The sequence below is a fragment of the Xylocopa sonorina genome, chromosome 3, assembly GCF_050948175.1.
Source record: "Xylocopa sonorina isolate GNS202 chromosome 3, iyXylSono1_principal, whole genome shotgun sequence".
Lineage (NCBI taxonomy): Eukaryota > Metazoa > Arthropoda > Insecta > Hymenoptera > Apidae > Xylocopa > Xylocopa sonorina.
In genome coordinates this window covers 16,700,386-16,722,934 of record NC_135195.1, presented here as the reverse complement: position 1 = coordinate 16,722,934, position 22,549 = coordinate 16,700,386, and the positions used below count along the sequence as shown (strand labels likewise).

The following is a 22,549-nucleotide window of genomic DNA, read 5'->3' as shown; positions in this document are numbered from 1 at the left end:
TCGAGGCCGCGATGAAAATCTAAGCTGGTACACGGTTGATAGAATCGCCGCGATTTTTCTCACGATCCTCGCGGAGATTGAAAAATTTAGTCGGAAAGGCATCGGATAATCGGATTCGTTGGAGAAACGTGCACCGCGAATTACCGAACGCTCGATGTTTATTCGAGGCTATCTTTTTAGCGTTTGAAAACCGGAGAATGTTGACAATCGTGGTTGATCCTTTCTCGTCGCCGTGAAGTAACTAAAGTTCCCGGGAACCGTATCGATATCGCGCAGCCAAGGAGAAGTGCCACGAGGCGAAGAGAAGCGGAAGGTAAAGCTTTTCCCGACGTCTATCTTCATCTCTCGGCCCGGAGGTAGAGGAATCGCGAGAGAAAGAGGACCATTGTGCAGGTTTGATGCAATTTCAAAGACTCATAACTGACGTTGAAAAGGGCAGCAAACATCTGCGCGATACCGGTTGGCCATCGTCCAGCATCCCGGTCTGGTTAAACGAAGCGAATTGTCCGTGGCCGGAGCTGCCAAAAGATGGTTTCCTCTTCTCTCTGAAAGGCTCGCGAATAGCTACCGCTCGGACGTTTCTCGGACTTTTCTGTCCTCTCCTGTCCTCTCGAGACCGGACCGAACCAAAATCCCTTCTTTCACAACCCGACAAGTGTTGCTTCCACCATTTTTTACGTAAACGAATGGAAAACGAGCGCACTGTTCCATCTATCGAGGCCATTATAGATAAGAGTAGCTTCGATTACCCTCTGACCACCTCCTTCCGTTCCATTATTTTCCACGCCGCTACTTTATCTCGAATTTTTCCATTCTACCCACCTGGCGACCTGCTCCCCACAAATTTCAGCCGTAGAAATTCTTTCGATTGTTTTCGTATCGTCGTTTCCAACGAAAACCGTTGGACGAGCGGAAACTTTCTCACGAACGAAACGAAGATACAAAGTATTCGTCAAGCGACTTTCAAGCGAATAATTCTTTCCGAGAGGTAATTAATATCTCTGTCGTTTGTTCATTTTTCTCGGCGTCGTCGCTTGGTAGCTAACTTGGGAGTACCGTTCTGTCTTTCGGACGCAGGTGTACGAGAAACAGTCGGTGATCGAACGTCGTTAGCGAGATTATTGGTTGATTAGGGATGTCGATGACGCGTACCGCGCGCGGGCTTGCCAGTGGATCGTAACTGGGAACGATCGCGAGACAGAACTCTCCGCGTATGGAATTTCTCCTGGTCTCGCAGATTTACGACGTTATTACGCGTAATAACCGTTGACCTGTATCTGCGACTCGTGCAGCTCCAGGCCGTATTATGTTTGTCGTTCTATCGATACCGTCCCGGAATATTCGGCCGAATACTATGGACACACGCTAGTTACGAACCACCCTACGATAGATGTCTCTTCGATCGACGCGTCTGATTAGAGGCGTCAGAGAAGAAATAAGCTGGTTCGTTCGAACAAAAAAAAACAAAAAAAAACCAAAAAAACCGTAGGCGTGTTCGCACGGACGTTGACCGACGTAATTCACCGTTTTTACTCGAGCGGATAGCGATCGGATAGCGAATTCACTTGTTGCCCCTGCTCTCGGTTTTTACGGGAACCGTAATCGCGGTCGCGATAACTGGTTTTATATTAACCCGGGTGAAGGCTGGTCGACGGCTCGGAAATTGGGCTAACCGATTACCGTGTAAACCCCTAATGGCGACTCCACGGTCTGTCGTGCGAGTCACCTAAACGTTCGTTTGCCTCTCACTATCTTCGCCACGGAATCGATAACCTTTCCCCTTCTTAATCTTCATCGTTCCCCGACTAACGACAGTTTACGCGAGTTTACCATAATTCACGCAATTACGATTATACCGAGGTAAAGGTCGATAGAAAATCACTTGGAGTTTTCAACTTTTCAAGTACTTAAACAAGCGCCGAGGAAATTAGCATTTACCCAGAGGAACTCGGATTGTTACAAGTTCTTGTAAACTATACGGTCCAAAGGGGCGAACTTGCGCACCGGCCGCTTCCAAGTGCAAGCTGCGTAACGATAACGAGTTTTTACGACGACTTTTATTAATCTCCGTAGACCTGAATCTTCTCTTGGAAACCGCGCTTTCTTCCTCGGCTCTGTTACGATACCCCGTTAAACCTCGTTAAACCTCGTTAAACCTCGTTAAACCGATTCGATTCTAATTCTAACTCATAAGCGGAAAAACGTAAGGTCCCTCGGCAAAGCAGCTAGCTAGATACGGAATTAACTTTCCAAAGACGACTCGGGACGCGATACTCTATTCGGATCGGTGTCGTTTAAAATACCGTAGACAGCGAAACGATCAAAGCTCCTTTATTTTCCCTGTTTCTTCTTCACCCGGGATTATTCGCGGTATCGTTTTTACGGTCCAGTTCCGAGTTTTAACGATCCATTCAAAGGCTTTTTTTTTTCAATCTTACGAACGTTCTCGCCGTTTTCCTTACGCACAGCTAAAAATACGTAAACAAATAAGTGTGCGTTTCGAGTGAAAAATGTAGAAGGTCTTTTTAATCCGCGAGTGAAATCGTAGCGCTCGCCGCGTTGCCTTTTTTTATCTGCTTTCCGCCTGAGTCCACGTTTCTGGTTTTTGAACGCGAGACAAATCGCGAGCCGCTGATTTATCGGCGAGCCTCCACGTGGCTCGCGAGGATGCTAAATTAACCCCATTTCCCCGGAGCAGCATCCGAAAATGGCTGACGGTCGATTTCCGAGGCGCAAGAACCAACAGCCACGGCCGAACCCATAGATACTTATCGCATCGCGCGAGATCTCAAGTTCGAAACGCGTTATCGAAAGAAAAAGCGTGGAGGAGGACGATTTAACTCTGAGGAGAGCGCGAGATACTCGAGCGAAACGTTGGAAACGGACAGGTAGGAATAATTATTAAGTGTTCGGGTAGTCGGGTAAAGAAAGAGAGAAATATCCTCCGGACGAAGCTCCGACCATTCATTCGTGGGCTGGCAAAAAATTTTTAATTAAACCGCTGCCGGCTATACCGATATAACATCGGGTTTATAAAAGCAGCCGGAGCGCGCCGCTGTGCTTCGTCAAAAGAGAAGTTACGGGTGTCCATCGTCGTGTCTTATCACGGACCTCCTGTCCGAGATTCTTGTTCATTAACGTAACCGCTACAAATCTAGCTGCAATTTTAAATTCAAACTCGAATTAGTTTCTCCCCCCTTTCGTTTTCTTTTTTTTCTTTATGATTCGCTATATATTTGGATGTTTGCAAAAGAGTTGGGCGAGAATCGAAAAATCGATGCACTTTTTGCGAGAAGAATAATACATCAAGTCCGTCCGATCTCTCGGAGTTGTATCGACTGTTGATGGAATTAGATGGCGTCTATACGTGTAGTATACGTGTAGTATACGTGTGCGCCGCGCGTGCTCGTGCGTGTGGCTCCGACCAGGAAAAACCCTTCCTGCTTTGACGATTCGTTCGGGCTTCTACGAAACAAGTACAGTCAACCGTGTGATTTATCGTTAAGGAAGCTTCGCTCGAAGGAACGATTCGATCGATAGGAGAAAAATGGCCGCGCTGATGCGTTGCGGCATTCGAGAGCGCTTTTCGACTCGCTTGCCCTGAAAAGTTTCAGCTTTTCCCTCAAAACGACGACGATGAGAAACTCTTTTGTTTCCTCGTCGGAACGGACTGCCGTAAATCGGGACGATTTCGATTTAAGCTAATAAATGGAAAAAATTGTAAACGGTATATGCACGGAACGCGTTACGCGGATGGACGCGTCCGATTTCATCTTATTCTCGTTTCTGCTTCGATACACGCTTCCGTAAATTCATGCCCCATTCGTTTCATCTCGTTATACTTTTAACCCCTCCTTTTTCGCCTTTTTCCCCGTAGTTTGCTGAAACGAACGTTAAACGAAGATATGAAAATTAGAAAGGACGATATCCCTATGGAAACAGAGACGACTCGTGCATACGACCTCGTTGAATAGGTGAAAGTTTGCGACGATTAGTATAATAAATGCCGCAGCGCTGGACGGATAAACGATAAAAGGGCATTAATAATCGAGGAACGTATAGCGTGATTTCAGTTTCGGTAGCCGAGACGGTTCACGGGGCCCGTTAAATATTTGAACGCGACAGAACGCGAGCGGCGGTATAAATCGAAAGCTGTGAACCGAGGCCACTCGGCGTTCCCAACGAAGCCGACACGAAAATACGTCTAAATCTTTAACGAGCCCGCCAACTCGGAGATCGACTCGGTCTGGCATTAAGAGCGAACCTGCACTTTCCGTGCGCGCCGCTTCCAGTACACACCGGAACTGGAAACTTCCGAGTGTAATAATACACGGTTTGCTGGAATCTCGCGAGTGCCTTTAAACCTTCGAGTGGCAGCGCGGCTTGCACGGGGGTCACTTCAACCTCGTCCACCCCTTTCACACCGCTTGTTAACAGCTGCTCATGCAAATGTAACTGCGTCTGCAGTTCTACGGACCCGATACGGGACCCGATACGGGACCCGATACGGGACCCGATACGGGACCCGATACGGTACTCGATACGTACGGTGATGGTTTATTTCGCGTCGACCGTCCCACCGTGAGGCGGTTACCAAGCCTCATCTTGTTTTCTCTACTCGCGATGCACTCTCGTGACAAATGCTCGATAACTCGTACACTTTCAAAGTGAAAGTTTTCATTAGGATATTAACTATTCTGAAAGAATCGAGAGGGGTGGGGTAGGCGGAGAGGTATGAAATTAATGTCCAGCAGACGTCGCAGATTGATGGTTGCGATGTTTATTTTTCACGTATTCGAGAAGAAGAATATCGAAGAGGAAAATGTTGCAGCTAATGGATTACAGCGTGGACCGTGCTACGCGGGCTGTTTATAAACGAAGCCGGTTATAAATGGAGCAACTTTTCAGAAGTCAGTTTCGGGGAGGGCGGCGAATTCCGCAGTGCTCGAGTAGGTAACTTCTTTTAAACGCCACTCTGGAAAGCAAACGAGCAGTGAAAGATGACCCCTCCGTTTTATGTAGCTGCTCCGGTGAACAGATTTCAGACTTTGAATCGCGATGATGGCGAACTGATTTTATCCCTCTCTCTCTCTCTCTCTCTCTCTCTCTCCCTCTCTCTTGTTCAAATAATCTTTGAAAATCCGTAGATCCGCGCGTTCGACGAGCATTACCGGTAGATTTGAATGTAACGCGTCGTGCGCGTTCACCATGGCAACGCACGATCCGAGGAATTTGTTCGTCATTTGAATATCGAAGAGTAGATGTAATGGGATTTCTTTAGCGATCGTTAGTACGCGATGACAACAGCCGAGACATACGTACGACGCAACGTTACGATTGAAACGAACGAAAGATTTCCGAAGCATCGAGCTGTGTACTCCTCGAGTGGGAACTCGTAAAAAGGAGCAAGTTGTTTCGTTCGCGTTTGGATAGGATCGCGCGAAGAAAGCGGAAAAGTGTAATGGAAGTGGGTGGAGCGCATTCCTCGATGAAGCGTTAACAGCAGCATTGATACCGAAGCAGGAATTAAACGGCGGTGTCTGTTTCATCCGAGAGCGGAAATTAATTTTGCTCATCTCGTTGGCTGCCAGCCCGACTACAGATTGAGCGCATTTTAACGAGAACGCTACGTTCCGTTTTACGTCCCGCCTCGACGGATTAACGGTAACGCGAAGGACCTGTACCATTCCGCCGTTCTGCCATTCTACCGTTCTCCTATTTGCCTTTGCATTTTCTGGCCAGTTAACGGGGACACCTACCGTTCCCACTGTCTCTCTATTGTAATTTTCTGTTACGCTCTTCCGTGCGCGTGAACCGGATTATTTAATAATCCAATTCATTTTAAAATATATCTTAACGGACGTTTAACTTGGACGTCTACTCGAATCAAGGCTAGTCAAGACACGTGTTTTTAAACTAACGTCTTTTTAAAATAAAGAGTATACCGCGAGACGAGGCATAAAGAAGCATGGATAACTACCAGCCCTACTAAAGCCTTTAAGCCTGGAAAAGTTTTGCCTCGCGACGCAACGTGTTCGCGTGAATTTTATTTTACGAGCAACACGGACGTCACGATATAACGGTAGGGGAATAATACCTGACGAAATAATAAATGCACGAGTTTGTACGTTAGGGGGTTGGCGAAACAAACTAGCCTCTCGTCGACGTCGAAATGTTTCGCGTTGCTTGGAAAGTACCGCGGTAAACGTTTGCGGCTAAAGTAATGTCTACTACGTATTATATATACGGTACGACTTCAATTATATCGCGAAGACTTGTAAAAAAAAAGTTGTAGAAAAGTTGCCGGCGTGATTCTCCGATAGACTCGGATAACCTCGAAGGTGCGGGGAGCGGGCTGGTTGATAATTGAAACGTTATCAGAAGGCGACACGCGCACTCGTCGCGTTCCCGTCTACGGGAAAAGACGGCTTTTCCACGGTTGATGCACCGCCGCATAAATGATACATAAACACTAGCCTGCGAGTGTGTACACAAGGGGGTGAAGTCAGCTCGCGCGACACGCGACGCGCTACGTAACGAGATGCTCTACGAAGACGCTCTGGGCAAACACACACACTCTCCAATAGAAATTGGAGAGCTTGCACTCGCATCCCTTCCTCATCTTCCCTTTGCCACTCTTCGCCCTCGGCCAATGGAACTTTCCTAATTCCATTTATCCTAGTAAAGAAGAGATTTCGTTGCGTATCGATATCACTTTCGCGCAAACTTCTTTCTTTTTTCTGTCGGGGGGAGCGAGGAAGGAAAATTCAAGCGAAACGATTTTACGTAGGAAATCGGTTCCTCGAACTTATTGCCGATACCGCTCGTTAATCGTTGGAATGACTCGGATATTCGAATGAAAAAGCAGATTGGAACGACGCGCAGCGGCAGTAGCTAGGTTGGATAACGCGGCAGTAATAATGGTAATTATTCGGCGTTGGTTGGTGTAATTGGCTGGTGTAACTCGTGATTTCGCGGCAGTGTCTGCCGCACATACGAAGTTTACGGGCAGGCGTACACCGCTCCGTCGCGTCGCGGAAACTTCCTTCGTAATGCGGTTATTCCGCGCTCGCTTTCTGACCCTGCCAAGAACGCGGGAATAAATTACTTCCCGTCAAACAACGACGACGACGAGGACCCACCAGTTCGAACGATTCACCCGGTTCTCCCGGTTCTCCCGGATATTTAGTTTCTCGCGATAATCGGCCGAGATGATCGCCCGAACGGGTACTTGGCAGTTACGCGGCAACGAAGAAACTCGGTCATTTTTCAACGAAATTAGCCAGGGAATTAGGTGTAACGTCGTTCCGGATCGCAACGCAGGCATTAATTATGCCGTGGGAGCAAAGTTAACATTAATTATGCAACAAACGTTGGCTGGTGCGCTTTGGTATTTGCGAGATGATCGTCGTTGAATCTGTGATTATCCGAAATCTGAGCAGTGTACATACCACTGCCTCGTAAGTTTAACCAAAGTCGAGCTCTGTTTATTCGCCAAAGTTCGCTTCGAGGTAACGTCGGGCATACCAGAATTCGTAGTCGCTACTAAGCAAGGAAGTTTACCAACCGTGCGAATAATTATCAACCGTTACAATTAGCGGCAAGAGTTCTGAATCGACGTGAATATTATCGCCGATCGGGAATTTAAACGGTACGGGATTTTTGTTGGATTTCCAAGTGACTCGAGCGAGCGTGCGTTGTTCTTGGAAAAGGAGAGCGAGAGAAAGCTTAGTTTAACGTGGCGGCGAGTCGCGACGAGACGAGGCAAAGCGAGGCAAAGGAAGGCAAGGCGAGGGTGCAGATTAACCGACGCGGACGCGTCAGTGGCTCACACGCGGCTTGCTCCGCAATAGGAAAAGCTGCTTAGCTGCTCGAGGAGTCTACACCCTCTTCGGATTCGCGCAACTTTGCCCGAGGGTCTTGCACAATGCCAACTATAACTTATGCGCCACCCTCCCTCCCTCTCTCTCTCTCTCTCTCTCTCTCTCTCTTCCTTTCTTCCTTTCTTCCTTTCTTCTCCGGCGTCCCTTCGCTCGAGAGCAGTGGCTGCATTACTCTTTCACTCGTCTGAACCTTCCCGCGGTTTACTTTTGCATACACACTCGCGTATACCGTCCTCTCGCTCGGTGTCTATTCGCTTTTCCTCGACGAGGAGTCAGGGACGCGTCTTGCAAATCCGTCCGAAAGACACGACACTCTCGGTTTTTGTTTCCATCGCGTTTTTCCAACCGCCGCGCTCTAAAGTGATTTCGAACGCGGAAAATGATGTAGGAAGGTGTTGCACCGTTCGTTACTGGATAGCCGAGTAACTGGGTTCATAAAAGTTGCCACTGTTCTCCACCTGCAACTTCGACAGATCCACCCGAGCATTAACATACTTTAGGAAGCAGAAGTAGTTAGACTTCTCGACTGTACGGGACGTACGCTGTGAAATGAGTTTCTCGCGTCAAACTGTTTCAGCTCGCACCCACGTTATTAGTTCGCCTTCTATTTGAATCCATATTACTTCGCTCGTTCGTTCGTTCGTGTTCAATAAGTGAACGAAATTTCATTTCCTTCGATACGGAAAGAACCTCTCTAACAGTGAATGTTCTTTTAAAAATCCCGATATTCCGCGTTAAATTTACGGCATCCGACCCTCGCGACCACTCGTCTTCTCCCTTTTCCGCTACATTTCTACGTTACACGGATTCTACCGTCCAGTGAAATTCTTTTATAGTCGATCGCGATCGCTATGGACAAATCTGTTACGGATTAATCCAGCGATGCTAATTGTAACTAGCAATCAGCCGTTTCGCCTTGTTCTTGTTCTTGTTTGGTGGGACGTTTCGGTAATGGGGAGATTTAACGGCGCTTGAAAAGCGAAAACGCACAAGGTTGCGATGCATCGGTATCGTGTACTTGGAGGGAGGCTTCCGGTGAGTTATTGCCGGCGCGTTTGTTCCCTCGATTCGTTTCGGATCCGCTTCCTCGGAAGATTCGAGGCAACGATTACCAAACACGACGGTGGGTATCTACGAAATTGGGTAGCAGTCCCATTGTAATTGGGTGATTAATCGCGCCGGTGACGATTCTATTCTTCGGTGTACACGGTTGTATCGGTCGCGATGCAAGGATCAAGTGGAATAAGGATGGCGAGTAACGAGGGTCGGAGGCTTTCCTTTCGACCAATTAATACCGTCTTGGTCGAAGCGGATAGCGAAACGGGACGACTCCCCGATGGAAAAGACTTGTCGGAGGAGAGTCTTTATGTTTCGGATCGCTTCCAGTCTTGGCAAATCTCCTGCTCTGCGAGAAACCGTATTATTTGAAGGGGTAACGAGCGTGAAACCACAGTGCGGGACGAAAATATTTTATAACATCGATGAAATATGCTTAAGCGAAGCAACGAGGTTTTTTTCAGCGGACGAAATAACGGTTAAACGGTTGAGCAACCAAAGGCGAAAATAAAATTGCTGTTCGCGACACCCTCCAAGATAAAATATCTTGCACAGATCCGAAATGAAAGGGGTTGAGGGCGGCGTCGATCGGTGCGTTGTTGGGAGAAACGGGGGCAGCGCGTTAACGGTGCCCGTAGAGTCGCTAAAATATTTCAATGAAAATGAAAATGAAAATGAAACTGAATCGAGGAGGACCGCTTTGATGTTTCTTTGCCGGAACGTGGGAGTTTGTCGTAAGAGGGGAACCGGTGCAAGCCACTTCCCCGAAGAGGCAATTCGTATACGTAAATACGTATACGAATGTATACATATGTATGTATACATCTTATTCATTCCCTGTGCAATGAAATTGAATACATACTTTTACCAGCGACTCTTTCATCCCGTCTTTTCTCTCTTTCGAGTCGTTCCTCTCTACCTTTTGATCCCTCCACCCTCTTTCTCTAGCTACCCTTCCATTCCACCGTTAGGCGGGCAACCAGGCAACCAGCCAGCCAGCCAGCCAGCCAGCTAGCTCGTGGAACTTCGTTTCGCGGAACAGACGTTCCCCCAATTATTATTACGAAGGCACAGTTCCAGCCACCACGTCCAATTATATCTCGCGAAACTAATCTGTAAGTTTCTTTGTTAAATTCCGCGCTCGCAACTGGTAACAGGATTTTAAAAGCATAACTCGCCGCACCTCCTACTATGCAGTCACGCGAACCAAGTTTCTAATGGAACAGGGGAGCGTAGAAACGGGCCGGGTTATTGCTCCTTCGTTACGTTGATGAGAATATTAAGGACTGCCATCTTCCGCGATTAATATATACGCCGTTATGCGATTGTACTTAACGAGCGACATTCATCATCTCTCGCTCGACTGGAACACACGCGCGAACCCTATACAATTACCCGGCTTCAATTTATTTCCATCTCTCTCCCTCTCTTTCTCTTTGCGCGTGTATGTGTACGCGCGCGCATTCCTATTTGTAGCCCTGTTGAAGAGAGCCATTCATTTTGCGGTGTCAGTTTTTTTTTTCCCCCTTTTTTTTTACGAGGCTCCAGGGTAAAGAAGAGGAGAGAGGGCATTTTGCGAAACATATCGATAACTATAACTTTTGATCAAAACAAAATATATCGAAATGCACGTTGCGACATAAGCGTTACAAATTTGATCGCTATACATTTTCCATTTTTCTTTCCCTACGCAACCACGCAACTACGAGACGCTTTGTTTAGATAATTATTCACGATTCTAGCCGCTCGAGCATTCTTATCGACGATATTCGAGGAAAAGTCAGAGTTCCGAGCGCGGTACTTTCCACCGTCGAGGAACGACATTCTCGCCAAATGGATCGAAACTCGTTATCAACCTTCGCCGGTGGTTGGTTCTGGCATTTTTGCAGACAGCTGATCGCGCGACGCGATAACGCGTTACATAAGATGAAACTGCGAGAGAGAAAGAGAGAGTGAGAGAGAGAGGGGCAAAAGTTTCACCGGAATAGTATTCTCTTGCGCGTAGGCACCTTGCACGGTTCTCACGAATATTTGCCATGCACTTTGCTCGACTGTAACCGTATTTATACATTCGATTCTACGAATACCGATGTAACCGCAAGATACATATCCAATATAACCTTTTACCATCGATCCTCAAACAGTCAGGCTGGTATTTTTGGATTTTACTTTCTCTTTTCGCGGTAAACGCATCGAAAGTGGAATCGGTTGGAAACGATTAGGAACGATGCCGGAATAAAGGTAACCCTTACGAGGTATTGACGCACAAAAAGCAAAGCGGCAATGAAAGAGCGACTTTTGAATGGCATAATTGATAGAGGAAGGGTGGGTGGAGGAAAAATCGATAGTGCGGCGCGTCTGCTTTCACCCCCTATGTAAACTTTTCCTCGAATTGTTCGGCCGGTAGTTTGAGCAATACCGTTTGACCGTGCTCGGCAAGAGCGGCATTTAAATTAACTCGTTAGATCCTCCTATTATTATACTGTTACATTCGTAGCGAGTAAAAGAGGGGGATGGGAAAAAAAGGAAGGGAACAAAGTTCCGTTCGTAATCGATGTCCTCCTTTTGTCAAAGTGGATCGTGCTCGGGGGGGAAATTACTTACCTTGCTTTTCACCAACTCTCGTGCAACGCCAACTTTTCTTCGATTCGTCGCCAACCGAAGTCGCATCCTTACGCTTATAGAAATCTAACGAATGTTTATAATTATCCAAACACAATTTTCTTTGGATTTTATCGCACTTGGCAACAAAGTTTCCTGCGTTTTTATTATTATTATTATTATTATTATAAATTATTTTGAACGGTATTTGCCTATCGAATAATAATAAGCGGTAGTTTATGGACGCGTATTATTATTGGCGAGAGAGGGAGGGTGTGTGTTTTAGAAGAAGAAAAGAGAATTATTGACGGTATGCGACACGAAAACTCAATCTCCGATAAAAGTGCGCGTGGAACTATGTACAATACTACGGTATGGAGTAGGTAACGATTTTACTCGGATCGGAAGGGTTGAAAACGACCTAACGGCATACCCTTTTATAACGAGGCTCTCTTTTCAGGTAAATGTCGTTAGAATCGGAGTGGTGAACGGCGTAGAGGCGATATTTTCCGTTTTGTTCAGAGTCGATGATGTTTCGCGGGCACGTGATATCTATAGAAGAGGAACGTGCAGAACAAAGCGGCCACGAAGAGAGAGAAGAAAAGCAGTCGAAAGATTTTTACGAGTCTGATATTGGTCTCGTCCACGCAATGTTTCTTGGCGGCGGCAGCCGCGCAGAGGACGTAACTTTCGATATCGATTTCCGTGACAACCGGAAATGCATCTTGGTCGAGCGGTGCGAAACGCTGTTGGAGCAGGTACACGCGATTCCTCTCTACTGACCACGGCCTCGATGAAATTGACTCGAGGGATCCGAGTGCATTACGGACTCTTCGGTACTCGTGGAGAAGCCTGCGGAGAAGCAAAGGTTTTACCTCAACGTCTCATCCCTTTCGAAACTGGATTTATTCCTATCGTTCCTATCGCGAATCATTGTTCGTTTAACCGTGCCTTTGACCAACGTTTCTTTCGGAACTGTCAAGCTTTCCGGCAACTTTTCTGCCAAACTCGCCATTTTTAAAAGCAATCAGAGAAGAACGAGTCGGCAAGTTTCTCGCGAGGAAAATGAGTTTCCGTTCCGCCTTCTTTTCCCTGGGCCCGAGCTGCCACTTTTTATTCCACCCCCATCGCTTTCTCTGTCTCGTCGATTCCCGAGAAACCTTTGTTTACTTTCGGTATTCGGTTGAATCGTAGTTTCGGATAACTTTTACTTTCACAATTGCATCGCGCCGCGTCGCAGAATGGGATCAAACTTTTCCAGAATTGCCTTGCCTTCTTCTTCTTTTCCTTCGCGTTCTCGTTATTACGCAAAAATCGTGACACGGTATTTTCGCGAGTTCAACTGGATGGAGGGTCTGGAAAGTAGCGAGCTCGAATACAATATCGGTAAAGTCCGGTTCGTTATAATATACCTCTTTTTCGCTCCGAGCTGGCCGAGAATCGTGTCGCAGATTGCGCATGGCAGCCATTCAAAGAGCACCACCAGAATCCAATACAGCGGTCGGATAGACGTCATTCCACGGATGCCAAAAGTTGGATATGTAAACTTTTGGTTGCCCCGTTCACCTTTCTTAATCAGGTCAGCCCACGTGCATCCTATCGGGACCGCGTTGTACACCATCGTCGTAGTTTCCGCGCTTTTTCTACGGTCATCAAAGACGAAACGACTTCGTTAAATAAAATTCGTATCGGAGGATAGTTGGATCGAAATCTAGGTTACGGCTGGACCACTCCTCGAAGAAGTTAAACAAATTTTTAGCATTTTCCTCAGTTTGCTCAACTTATCGTTCCTGATTTTACCGAGAGGCACGAGTCGCGTTTGAATCAGCGCGTCTGTTTCAGGGACATTGGCTCCAGCTTCTGGGAAACGAGCAGCAGGGTCACGGTTTATTTAAAGCGGTAACTGTAATCGATTTATTCGCGCTCCGTTTCGCGGCCGAACGGAGCGAAGGAAAAGTCGGGACGGAGAGCGCCCCGGCTATTACCCACCCGGTATTCGGTAAAACATAACGCGCGTTACGTTCCATCGTTTGCTAGATGGAACTTTTCACCGCTTTGTTTTCTCTTCGAAAGGAGCCAACTCTGGTTTCGACGCAATTTACATAAGAACCTGTTACGCGTGCATCGTAAAGCGTTTCTCTCGTCTCGATTAACTTTCGCCGGTGGTTATCGTGTCAAAGCGGATTAAGAAAGTGTCGGTTTTCCAGAACGGTTGACCGGGTGAAACGAAACCCCCCCCCCCCCGTTAACTGGGTATTTCGCGGCGCACATCGTCTTCGTTATCCGATGTCCACTCGGGTGTAATTAACCGGAAATTGATCGGGCGTAAAGCTCGTCTAACGAGCAGACTATAGGGTTGGTCGTGGCCGGTAAAGTTTACTACTGGAATCATATCGGTTAAGTTTGAGAAAGAGGAGAAGGAAAGGGTACTCACGCGGCGGTGGCTCGTTCCCTCGCAACGGCGATGAGGGTGTTGACCGCCAGGTCGATCGGAACGATTTCCGCTTGAAACTCCGAGTTGCCCAGGGCGAGGCCCGCACCCACCATCAGAGCCGTCGATCCTTTGAGGACGTCGACGAAGCCAGGCATCGGCTCGTGAACCGCCGGTCCGAGGAGCGGAACCCGCACCAGAGCCACCGGTCCATCGAGTACGCGTTCCTCCACCGGCTGCGACTCTCCGATTCGACCCTCCACCTGGAAAATGCTGGCGAACCCCGCGACCGCTTCGAGTCGTGGCAGTTCTTTGCAGAACCGGAACACACCGTGGCACGGACCGGCCGCGTGCAGCACCACGCTCACGTTTCTCAATAGTTCTCCGTCCGCTTTCCGCGTCCCGAGACCGTCGTACAGTAAATTACCCTCCAACGCCTTCACCCGATAAATCGCGTTCGGTTCCTGTTGTCTCAGCCGCTCGAATCTATATCGAACAAATCGAAACTTTCACCCGTTATTCGAGATACAAACTATTCGAGCACGATTAACCGCGAAAACAGAGAAATTTCTCCGTTATCGGTAGACGGAGTTTTACCTCGCGTGTCTTACGCGATGTAACGCTCACGTAACGCCGCGGCAAACTCCAACTTGTTCCTCTTTTCCAATCATTTTCTCGCCCCTCGACGAAACACTAATTGACACTCTCTATCGACTAATTGGCGCTCTGTCTAATCAACCCTTGATTAGATGGGATATCTAACGAATGCGCACCGTAGCAGAGGCGAGGGACGAATGGAGGGGAACGAAGGAGGAGGTTTGCCGTAAGGTGAATAATATTTGTTAATTGGCAGACGTGATACTACCGGGGGCTGAGGAAGATATTCTTGATCCTGTCGTCTACGTTGAATCCGTGACGAGCTCGGAGGATCGCGTACACCTTCACGTTTGGAAACGAACGGAGAATCTTCTCGAGCAACGCCCGTCCCGCATCACTGGTCACTCCGGTTAGGAGGAGCTCTCGGTCCGCGTACCAGTCGCGCAGAGACATGCTCGATGACTGAACGATGGGAAAAGAAAGCAACACCGCCGTTCACCAATCTGCAGCTCGCTTACGCAATCGAGTTGTTTACGTCTTACCTGTATGGAACGAATGCTCGTTCCGTTGCATTCCGGACCGGTTCCACGGTTCGAATCGTTTTTCCATTCGAAACGGTTCAAAATGGTAAGTTTACCAGAAAACGAACTAAACGAACCGTACGAAACGCGGAGGAGGGCCGTAAAGCGTCGTTTCGACTAATTTGTTGCGTTAACGAGTATTCGCGCGCCATCGATGAGCGGGAGGAACTTTTTTAACTTTTACGTTATCCTCTTAAATTGGCCGCGGCATTCGCCGTTTCGTTTGGCGGGAAGTATACAGCCGCGGCGTTTACTAGAGGTTGTTGGGTAACGAAATTGTTTGGATAACAGGTTGGCCCGAATAATAGGGTTTTATAGACTGGCCGTTCTGGAAACAATTTCTCCGTTTAACGATACCGTCCGCGATCGCGTCGGGCACCGAAATCGAGCGTATTCGTTTATTCGCGAAGGCGGCGTTCGCGCGATGGAATTTAACCGTAAACCGTCTAAACGATGTTAACACTTTCACGTTTCACGAGTCGAATTGGCCTCGATTCGGATCCTTTGGCACGCGAAGCGCAGAGAGGGAGAGCGAATTGATACTAAACGAGATCGCGGAGAGGTGCCCTGCGGGAACGAAACAATCGTTAATTTGCATTTAAACAACGAAATGCCAGTGGCCTTAACGCGGTACCGTCGAATCGACGCGACGGTGTTGCGACGCTGAATAATTATAAACAGAATTCACGGATAGAAACATCGGTAGCCGGTGTAGAGCTGGCAGGTTTTTTCACGTTCGAGCTCGGTCGACGCGCAATTTGCCTCGACCGTTGTTCGGGTAAGCTATCCTTTTTTCCGCTTCTCGCGTTATTTCCATCCATGAATATGTATTTATTATAGAACGAGCAACTCCGCGACGCGTCGCGACGCGTCGCGACGCGACAGTTCCGCTGTTTGCCGATACAAAATCGAGCCAATTTCGAAGAAACCGCGAGCCACGCGTACCTGTCTCGCGTCATCCGATTTGACGGACGCGTTCGTTACCGCGGGACGTCCGTCGAATATCCATCTTCGTATCGATCACGATGTTTACTCGCGTCCCGAACACGTTTCGCTTTGTCATCTTTCCTTTTCAGCGGCGAAGAATCAACGAAATCGTTCCATTTTCAGCGAATTATATTCGCTGTCTAGAATCGTCGTAAGTGCCTTCAAAATTGGCAATTCGAACGAGATTAGAAAATCTCGTAAACGACAGAATTCGATCATTCTAAATGAATAAACGCCCGAGGAAAGCGACAAACCGACAAACCGTCAAAGCGAAATTGTCGCGCGGATCGCGTATCGGGGCAAACGACGTAACCTGAGCGGAAACTTGAAAGTTATGGGCAAAGAAAATATCGTGGAAAAATATTAGCTCGCGATCGAGCACGCAAAATTGGAAATTTAAATCGCGTCACGTGTACGTATAGGTAGGTGCGCGTTTAGTAAGAAAACAGTCGGGGTACAACGGCGTCGCGTGTTCGCCGCGCGAAGGTGCAATTACGAAGGTACAGGAAGCCGCAACTAGAAACACGCCGAGTTCGTTCATTTTTATTCGTACACCGTTGAAACCGTTTAAGTAACTGTTGCTTCGAACAGTCGTACGCGTAACAACCCGCAACAAAACCAAAGCGATGCTTTAATAAACGCGCGCGAGAGTTTACGACTCTTAGACGACTTTTAGATTCGGACAAATTTTCGGAAACCCGGATATCGGGGGGATTGGGATTCCAATTTCTTAGAAACTCGACCGGTACTCCGGTCTGATTAAATCTTTATAAAAAAAAAAAAAGAGAAGCTCGTTTCGCGTGGAACGATTCGCGAAAGAAGAAACCGAGAAAGCGCGTAAAAAGAGCGCGTTCTACCGATTGCGAGAGGTAAAGCCCCGATCGCTCCAAGATCGTTGCTTTCCGATTTCGTTGAATTTTCAATCGGAGACAGTTTACACGGAAAAGGAACGAGGTGCTTTTAACCAGCAGTTAAAGCGCCGACCGGTGAAAGCGCTCAAAGGCCGGGAAAAGGTTAATAGCGTACAAAAGTAACGACGTCTCTAAAGCCGGTCTACGCATCACCAGCCTAATTCCTTAAAGTGCTCGCTCGCTCTTTCTCTCACCATCTCTCTCTCTCTTTCTCTCTTTCTCGTTACTCGCTAGGTTAAATCATTTTGTCACACGCCACGTTGCGCGCTCCTTTCCTTTTCGAGATGCGTAATTTATTCTGAATGGCTGAAACCTAGCGCAAAAGTCACCAGGGCTGAAAGACTACGGTCTAACCAACTTTATTTTCTACACTGCACAAAGCACCTACGCGTTGTACATCGTATATACTGACGTCAAACACGTGTTTACGAAGCTATTATAAACGGATAATAAACGCGAAAGAAACGGACAGTTTTTAAATTGTATTCCGTCATACGGTTTTACTTGTTTCGGGAAAAAAGGTAGTTATTAATAGTCTACTAGGGAATTGAAAAAAAAAACGCAAAAACAAATTGTTACCGCTCTACCGGATGATCGTGCATCTTTCGAGGAAAAAGGTGAAGGCGATCACCGTGCAGAGAATAGCGCGATCGATCGCGAGACGGTTACCGAGGGATCGAGCGATCGTCCGGACGATCGCGTCGACGAGGCTCTTCGTTTCCGTGACGTTCGACTCCTCCGCCGATCCCGTCAATATCTCCTCGATCTCGGGGCTGAAAACGCACCCTCTTCGCGTCGAATCGTAAACGTAACGAAAGTTGCAAACGCATTCGTAACCACCGGGCAGATTCAAGCAGGTTTCACCGTCCTCTTTGGAGCAGTCGTGTTCGCCGCGGACGCACTCGTTCGCGTCGACGCAAATCCCGAACCTGGCCGACCATTCGTAGCCAGGATCGCGACACTCGCAGCTGACGTTGATCCGATTTGCCAGCAAACCGTAGAAATCTTGATTCTCCTCCCGGTTCAACTTACACTCTCTATGCGCTGCGGAACGAATACAGAAAGTTCGAGTGGAATCCTGTTAGGAGAGTGGTATGTAAACGGGCGTAAGTGATTGGTACGCACCCGGTGGATTCTCGGCGTAACAGGGATTGATCGCGGACTGGTAGCAGTCCTCCATCTCTCGAATCTGCTTCATCGGGCAGCAATGATCCGGACAGAAGCTATAAAGCGCGCAGGCATACGGTCGCGCGTCATCCGCTCTTGGATCCCCGTTGCCCGTCGACTGACAATCGGCGTGGTTGTCGCAACTCTCCCCAAAGATGCTCAATTCGGGAACACCGAGCATCGTGTACCAGCACATGTAATAACTGACGGTGGTGCGCCACTGGAATCGTTCTAACCTCCGGGAGGGCAATTCGAGCGGGTCGAGAAGAATTTCTTATCGATCGCCGACGCGAGCTGATACTTGCCTATCGGGCCTTGAAAGGGAACCACGGTTAGGCTGTCGCGTCTTTCGGCTCTCCGACAATCACTTTCAGCGGCTAGAATCTCCTTGGCATTCTTCGAAAGATTCCATTTCTGTTCGTTCGCGATCGTTACGGTGTCGTCTTCTCGCTTGAGGGCAGTACGCTCGATTACTCCTTCGAGATATTTCAGACACTCGATGAAACCCGCGTCGCAATGCCTGTGCGGGACGATATACGTTCTCGTAACGGAGCGCGAACATGCATGCGCGCGTTACGTATGCGGTACCTGCGCACTTCCCAATGCAAACTTCTCAGAGGCGGTTTCGGGAATTCCTCGTAAAGTCTCCGCGTAGAATCCTCGATTCGCTCGCGATACCGCCGATCGAAGTCGCGAAATTTGTGCGCCCGAACGTAGTAAGCCACATCGCGAACGACTTTGTTCTTGTCCCAGCTCGCGTCCCCCTCACCGATGGATTCTTCCAGGTCTGCCGTGTCGGTTATTTTTATCTTGGGATCCATAACCTGTTCCGTCATCGGGACGGTTTCCGGTTCCACGGTACTGCCCTCGATGCTCTCCGTCGTCGATATTCTAATCGACGAGGTAATCCGTTCCCCCGAGTAACACGCGCTGAACGCGATGAACACGTAGAAACGTAGAAACTCGTACAATATCGTTTTCATTCTCTGACGTGCACAGGGAATACGACATTACACTTTTGTACGAAACGGTTTCGATTCTGCGCTGTTTCTCAGAGAACAAGAATCGTTGCCGTTGTCGCGAGTGCCTTTTAATTCTTAAAACGGATAAAGAACGTCCGAGTTTCGGATCGATAGCGAGGGAGGTGGAGATGAAGATGAAGACGGAGATAGCGAGAGAGGCCATCTGCACGGAAACCCGTTCCGTTCGACATCGGGGAGGCGGTCTGTTTTTGCGGACGTATTATTTCGTTCTTTTCTCAGATTGGCGAGCAAACGTTGACCCAGTTTCAGTTTCGAATCGGACGTTACTCGCTCTTCCGAAACTGCTGACTGGAATACGCGATGAGCGAGAAGTTAGGACGGTTGTTACGCCGTCTTCCTCTCACCAGAAGAGCCATCGACAAGCCGAAAATCCATTCTATATACGCGTGGAACCGAACTAAATCTAAACTAGATCGAACGAAATAACATATAGGCGTATGATCCGAGGACGTTGTTCGAAATTAACGGGCTGCAGCGAGAAGAATGACGCGGCGTGTAGCTTCCGGCGCAACAACGCGAAATCCATTTGGAAGAAATGACGCGCGAGTAGACCCGCCGGAGGAGCCTCCGGTTATCGAAAGCTTTTCTATTTTTCGAGAGAAGAGAGAGGTCGGTGGTTCTTAAAATTAGCTGGAACGCGTTTCGACTCTAAAGGATGGTGTTTCGAAACTTTTTCGCGCAAGGTGGAAGGTTAGTGGATAATACAAAGGATAAAGAGTACGGTTGAAATGCGAGATATAATAAAAAGGCAGATATGAAAGGCACCCGACGCGTATTAGATTAAGTACGGTCGTATAAAAACGTAGACGTCGGAAAAAGAGGATCGCGCGTTCGGCGCATAAACGGGAAGAGTGTCCTCGGGAGCGTACCTCGTTACAATAGACTGAATTAGTCGAAGAGAGTGTGTCGAGGGTAAAGGCTGCTTTAAGGCGAACTCTCCGCAAAGCCTGCCGCGATAAGTAATGGAGAAAGCCGCGAAGAAGGAAGCCGGACGCAAAAAGCAGCCGGACGAGAAGCCTGGAAGGAGGCGAACTTTAATTGCTTTTGAATATCGACGAGTGTCACGAGACGTTCCGTAATTTGAAAGTCAATCGGGAAACGCGAAAGGCACGAGCAACGCTCGATATTACATATTTATGCGAGCTTTGTTCGCTCCTCGGGTGAAAAAATTCCCGATAGTTTCAAAAAGTTTCGCATGGCTTTTCATCGGATCAATTTTTTTCTCCCAACGATTAGACGTCGCGATACGGACGGGTGTGAAAGAGCACTCGAAACCTTCTAAGGGAAATCACGTCGCAAACCTTTCGTGCCAGCAAATCCCTATGACTTCGGGTGGCTATAAATCACGGAGGATCCAAGGATAAATTGGAAAACCGGAAGCACGCGTTTCCTTGGTGTTAGTACGGAATTTAACGTAATGCATTTATTTTCATAGTTTCCAACGGTAACATACGATACTCTTGGAAACACGTATATCGTCTATACTATACCCGTATTGCGAGTTACATATCGCGATAAAAGTGAATAAAACCGATACGACTTTTCCATGATACTTGAGGGTAATTTATTTTTCTATCATTCCGATTCTTTTACCTTCGCTCACCGCGTGCTCAAACAATGGAAACGATCGTATGATATATAAATTTTGATAATCGCGTTCTTCCGTGGTCCGAATTTCCGAGTGGGCTGCAACCGATTTCGTACCGTGGAAATCCTCTGAAACCACACGCGGTTAACTGGTATTTTCTTATCCTTTTGGTTTGCACTAGGGGTTGTAATGGATTAAATAATCGAGAAGGTACTCGTTGGAAGGAAAGCGGAGAAAGCAGAAGGAACTCGTTCTCAGCGATAGGCGGTAGGTAGGTAGGTATAGGTTGTTGAAGTTTCGCGCGAAACAAGGTTCGAAGTCGAGAGAAGCTTTGTAGGATGAAATTGGTTGGGAACTCGCACGGGAAGGGCGTCGTTGGATGGCCATTGCTAATCGCGTCACGTGGCATACGCTCGAGGGAGCCGAGCCGGTCAACCGTGCCATCCGAAAACGTGGTAGCGACGCGCGTGCGACTCTCCACCAGATATAATATCGTACCTACGTGTACGTGTATACCTCGTATACCTACTAACCACCGCGAGACGCAGAACCCGTAGGACACCCGCGACTTCTATGGGATGTCGCGCGTCCCTCCACTATTTTGTCGGATATTAATGGAACCCGGCTTGATAAATGAGCCGGTCGTGAGACGAGCTCTTTCTCTTTTTCTCTATCCTCCTCCCGTTCCCTACGTTCCGCGACTACTGCCTCGGGGTAGTTTAAAGAGAAAAGCCAGTCTGCCGCGACTACTTCTTTCTTTTTTCTTTCCGCTACCTGTCCCGACCGATTATCGACTTTTCATTGAAAAAAAATGTCAAACGGTTTATTTTATTTCTACCTGGATATCGATAGCAACCTGTCATCTGGAAGAGGCGAACGCGTAATAGTTTACTCCTAGAAGCGTGCAACTATTGAATTTTTCGAATTCTTCTTTCGGTGTATACGTCCAATTAAAAATTGCATGTTTTCATTCGCCTCGATGGATAGATAGGCGTCGTATTCCACGTTGCTGGGTGTCAACGAGCGTCGATGCTAGTATTTCAAGCCGCGCTCGAGGGACGCGTTAAATAATTGCCAGCCATGAAATTCGCGAGCTAGAAACCTCGCTCGGACCGACTTTCTACAGTGATCGCGTTTCAAAACTATGGAAATCGAACCCATTCATTTTTATACTTGCACGAGTGCGAAAGCGTACCTGTGTTTACGTATCGATTGGCGGAATGTATTCGTCGACTCTGCCAACTCGTTAATCATTCGTAATTTTCAACGTGACTGGAATGATTAATTTCGCGAAACCCACAGACCGATCAAGCGTAATGAAATGTACGACTTCGTGAAATTCAACCGACGAAGCGGCACAACTGCAGACTAACTAACGATAACTAGCGATTCGACGATGAAACCGCCGCTGCGCTGCAAACAATCTCGACAAACATAAGACTGTAATGAAATTGAAAGTATCCAATCGAAAGAAAAAGAAATAGGAACGTCGAGTCAACACCGAGGAAAAAAGGATGAATAACGCAAAGCAGGCAGGAACACGTTTCGAACGAGGTTGCTCGACGCCCGTACCTTTCCGCGATCGCATTAATTAACGTTACGACGCGACACGTTCCATCGAAATGAAATCGTCCAGCCGAACCGATGGATTTCCAGCGTTAATTATAAATCGATGATTCTTGAAATAATCTAGGTACATCGAAG

At 47.8% G+C, this 22,549-nt stretch overlaps 2 protein-coding genes across 2 annotated transcripts; both read right to left on the bottom strand.

Annotated features, from left to right (window-relative positions):
- Positions 1-11,966: 11,966 nt before the first annotated feature.
- On the bottom strand, positions 11,967-15,033 carry LOC143422328 (putative fatty acyl-CoA reductase CG5065). Its single transcript, XM_076892899.1, has 4 exons — positions 14,837-15,033; positions 13,975-14,457; positions 12,953-13,183; positions 11,967-12,392 (listed from the first exon to the last, which is right to left on the bottom strand). Exons 1-4 carry the CDS (start codon positions 15,019-15,021, stop codon positions 12,059-12,061), a joined length of 1,233 nt encoding a protein of 410 aa, XP_076749014.1. The 5' UTR covers positions 15,022-15,033; the 3' UTR covers positions 11,967-12,058.
- A 2,597-nt stretch (positions 15,034-17,630) lies between these two features.
- LOC143422371 (uncharacterized) lies at positions 17,631-19,197 on the bottom strand. Its single transcript, XM_076892945.1, has 4 exons — positions 18,803-19,197; positions 18,520-18,734; positions 18,173-18,445; positions 17,631-18,091 (listed from the first exon to the last, which is right to left on the bottom strand). The coding sequence occupies exons 1-4, from the start codon at positions 19,195-19,197 to the stop codon at positions 17,631-17,633; spliced, it is 1,344 nt and encodes a 447-aa protein (XP_076749060.1).
- Positions 19,198-22,549: the final 3,352 nt, after the last annotated feature.

Bases quoted from the DNA above. Each gene is read 5' to 3' on its own strand.
- LOC143422371 (XM_076892945.1), bottom strand. From the start codon at position 19,197: ATGAAAACGATATTGTACGAGTTTCTACGTTTCTACGTGTTCATCGCG. The intron at 18,446-18,519 runs GCAAGTATCAGC...CCCGGAGGTTAG, and splicing joins TCCCTTTCAAGGCCCGATAG to AACGATTCCAGTGGCGCACC. The intron at 18,092-18,172 runs GTGCGTACCAAT...TTCGTTCCGCAG, and splicing joins TTACGCCGAGAATCCACCGG to CGCATAGAGAGTGTAAGTTG.
- LOC143422328 (XM_076892899.1), bottom strand. From the start codon at position 15,021: ATGTCTCTGCGCGACTGGTACGCGGACCGAGAGCTCCTCCTAACCGGA. The intron at 14,458-14,836 runs GTAGTATCACGT...TGTTCGATATAG, and splicing joins AATATCTTCCTCAGCCCCCG to ATTCGAGCGGCTGAGACAAC. The intron at 12,393-12,952 runs GTATATTATAAC...GCTTCTCCGCAG, and splicing joins CAGCTCGGAGCGAAAAAGAG to GCTTCTCCACGAGTACCGAA.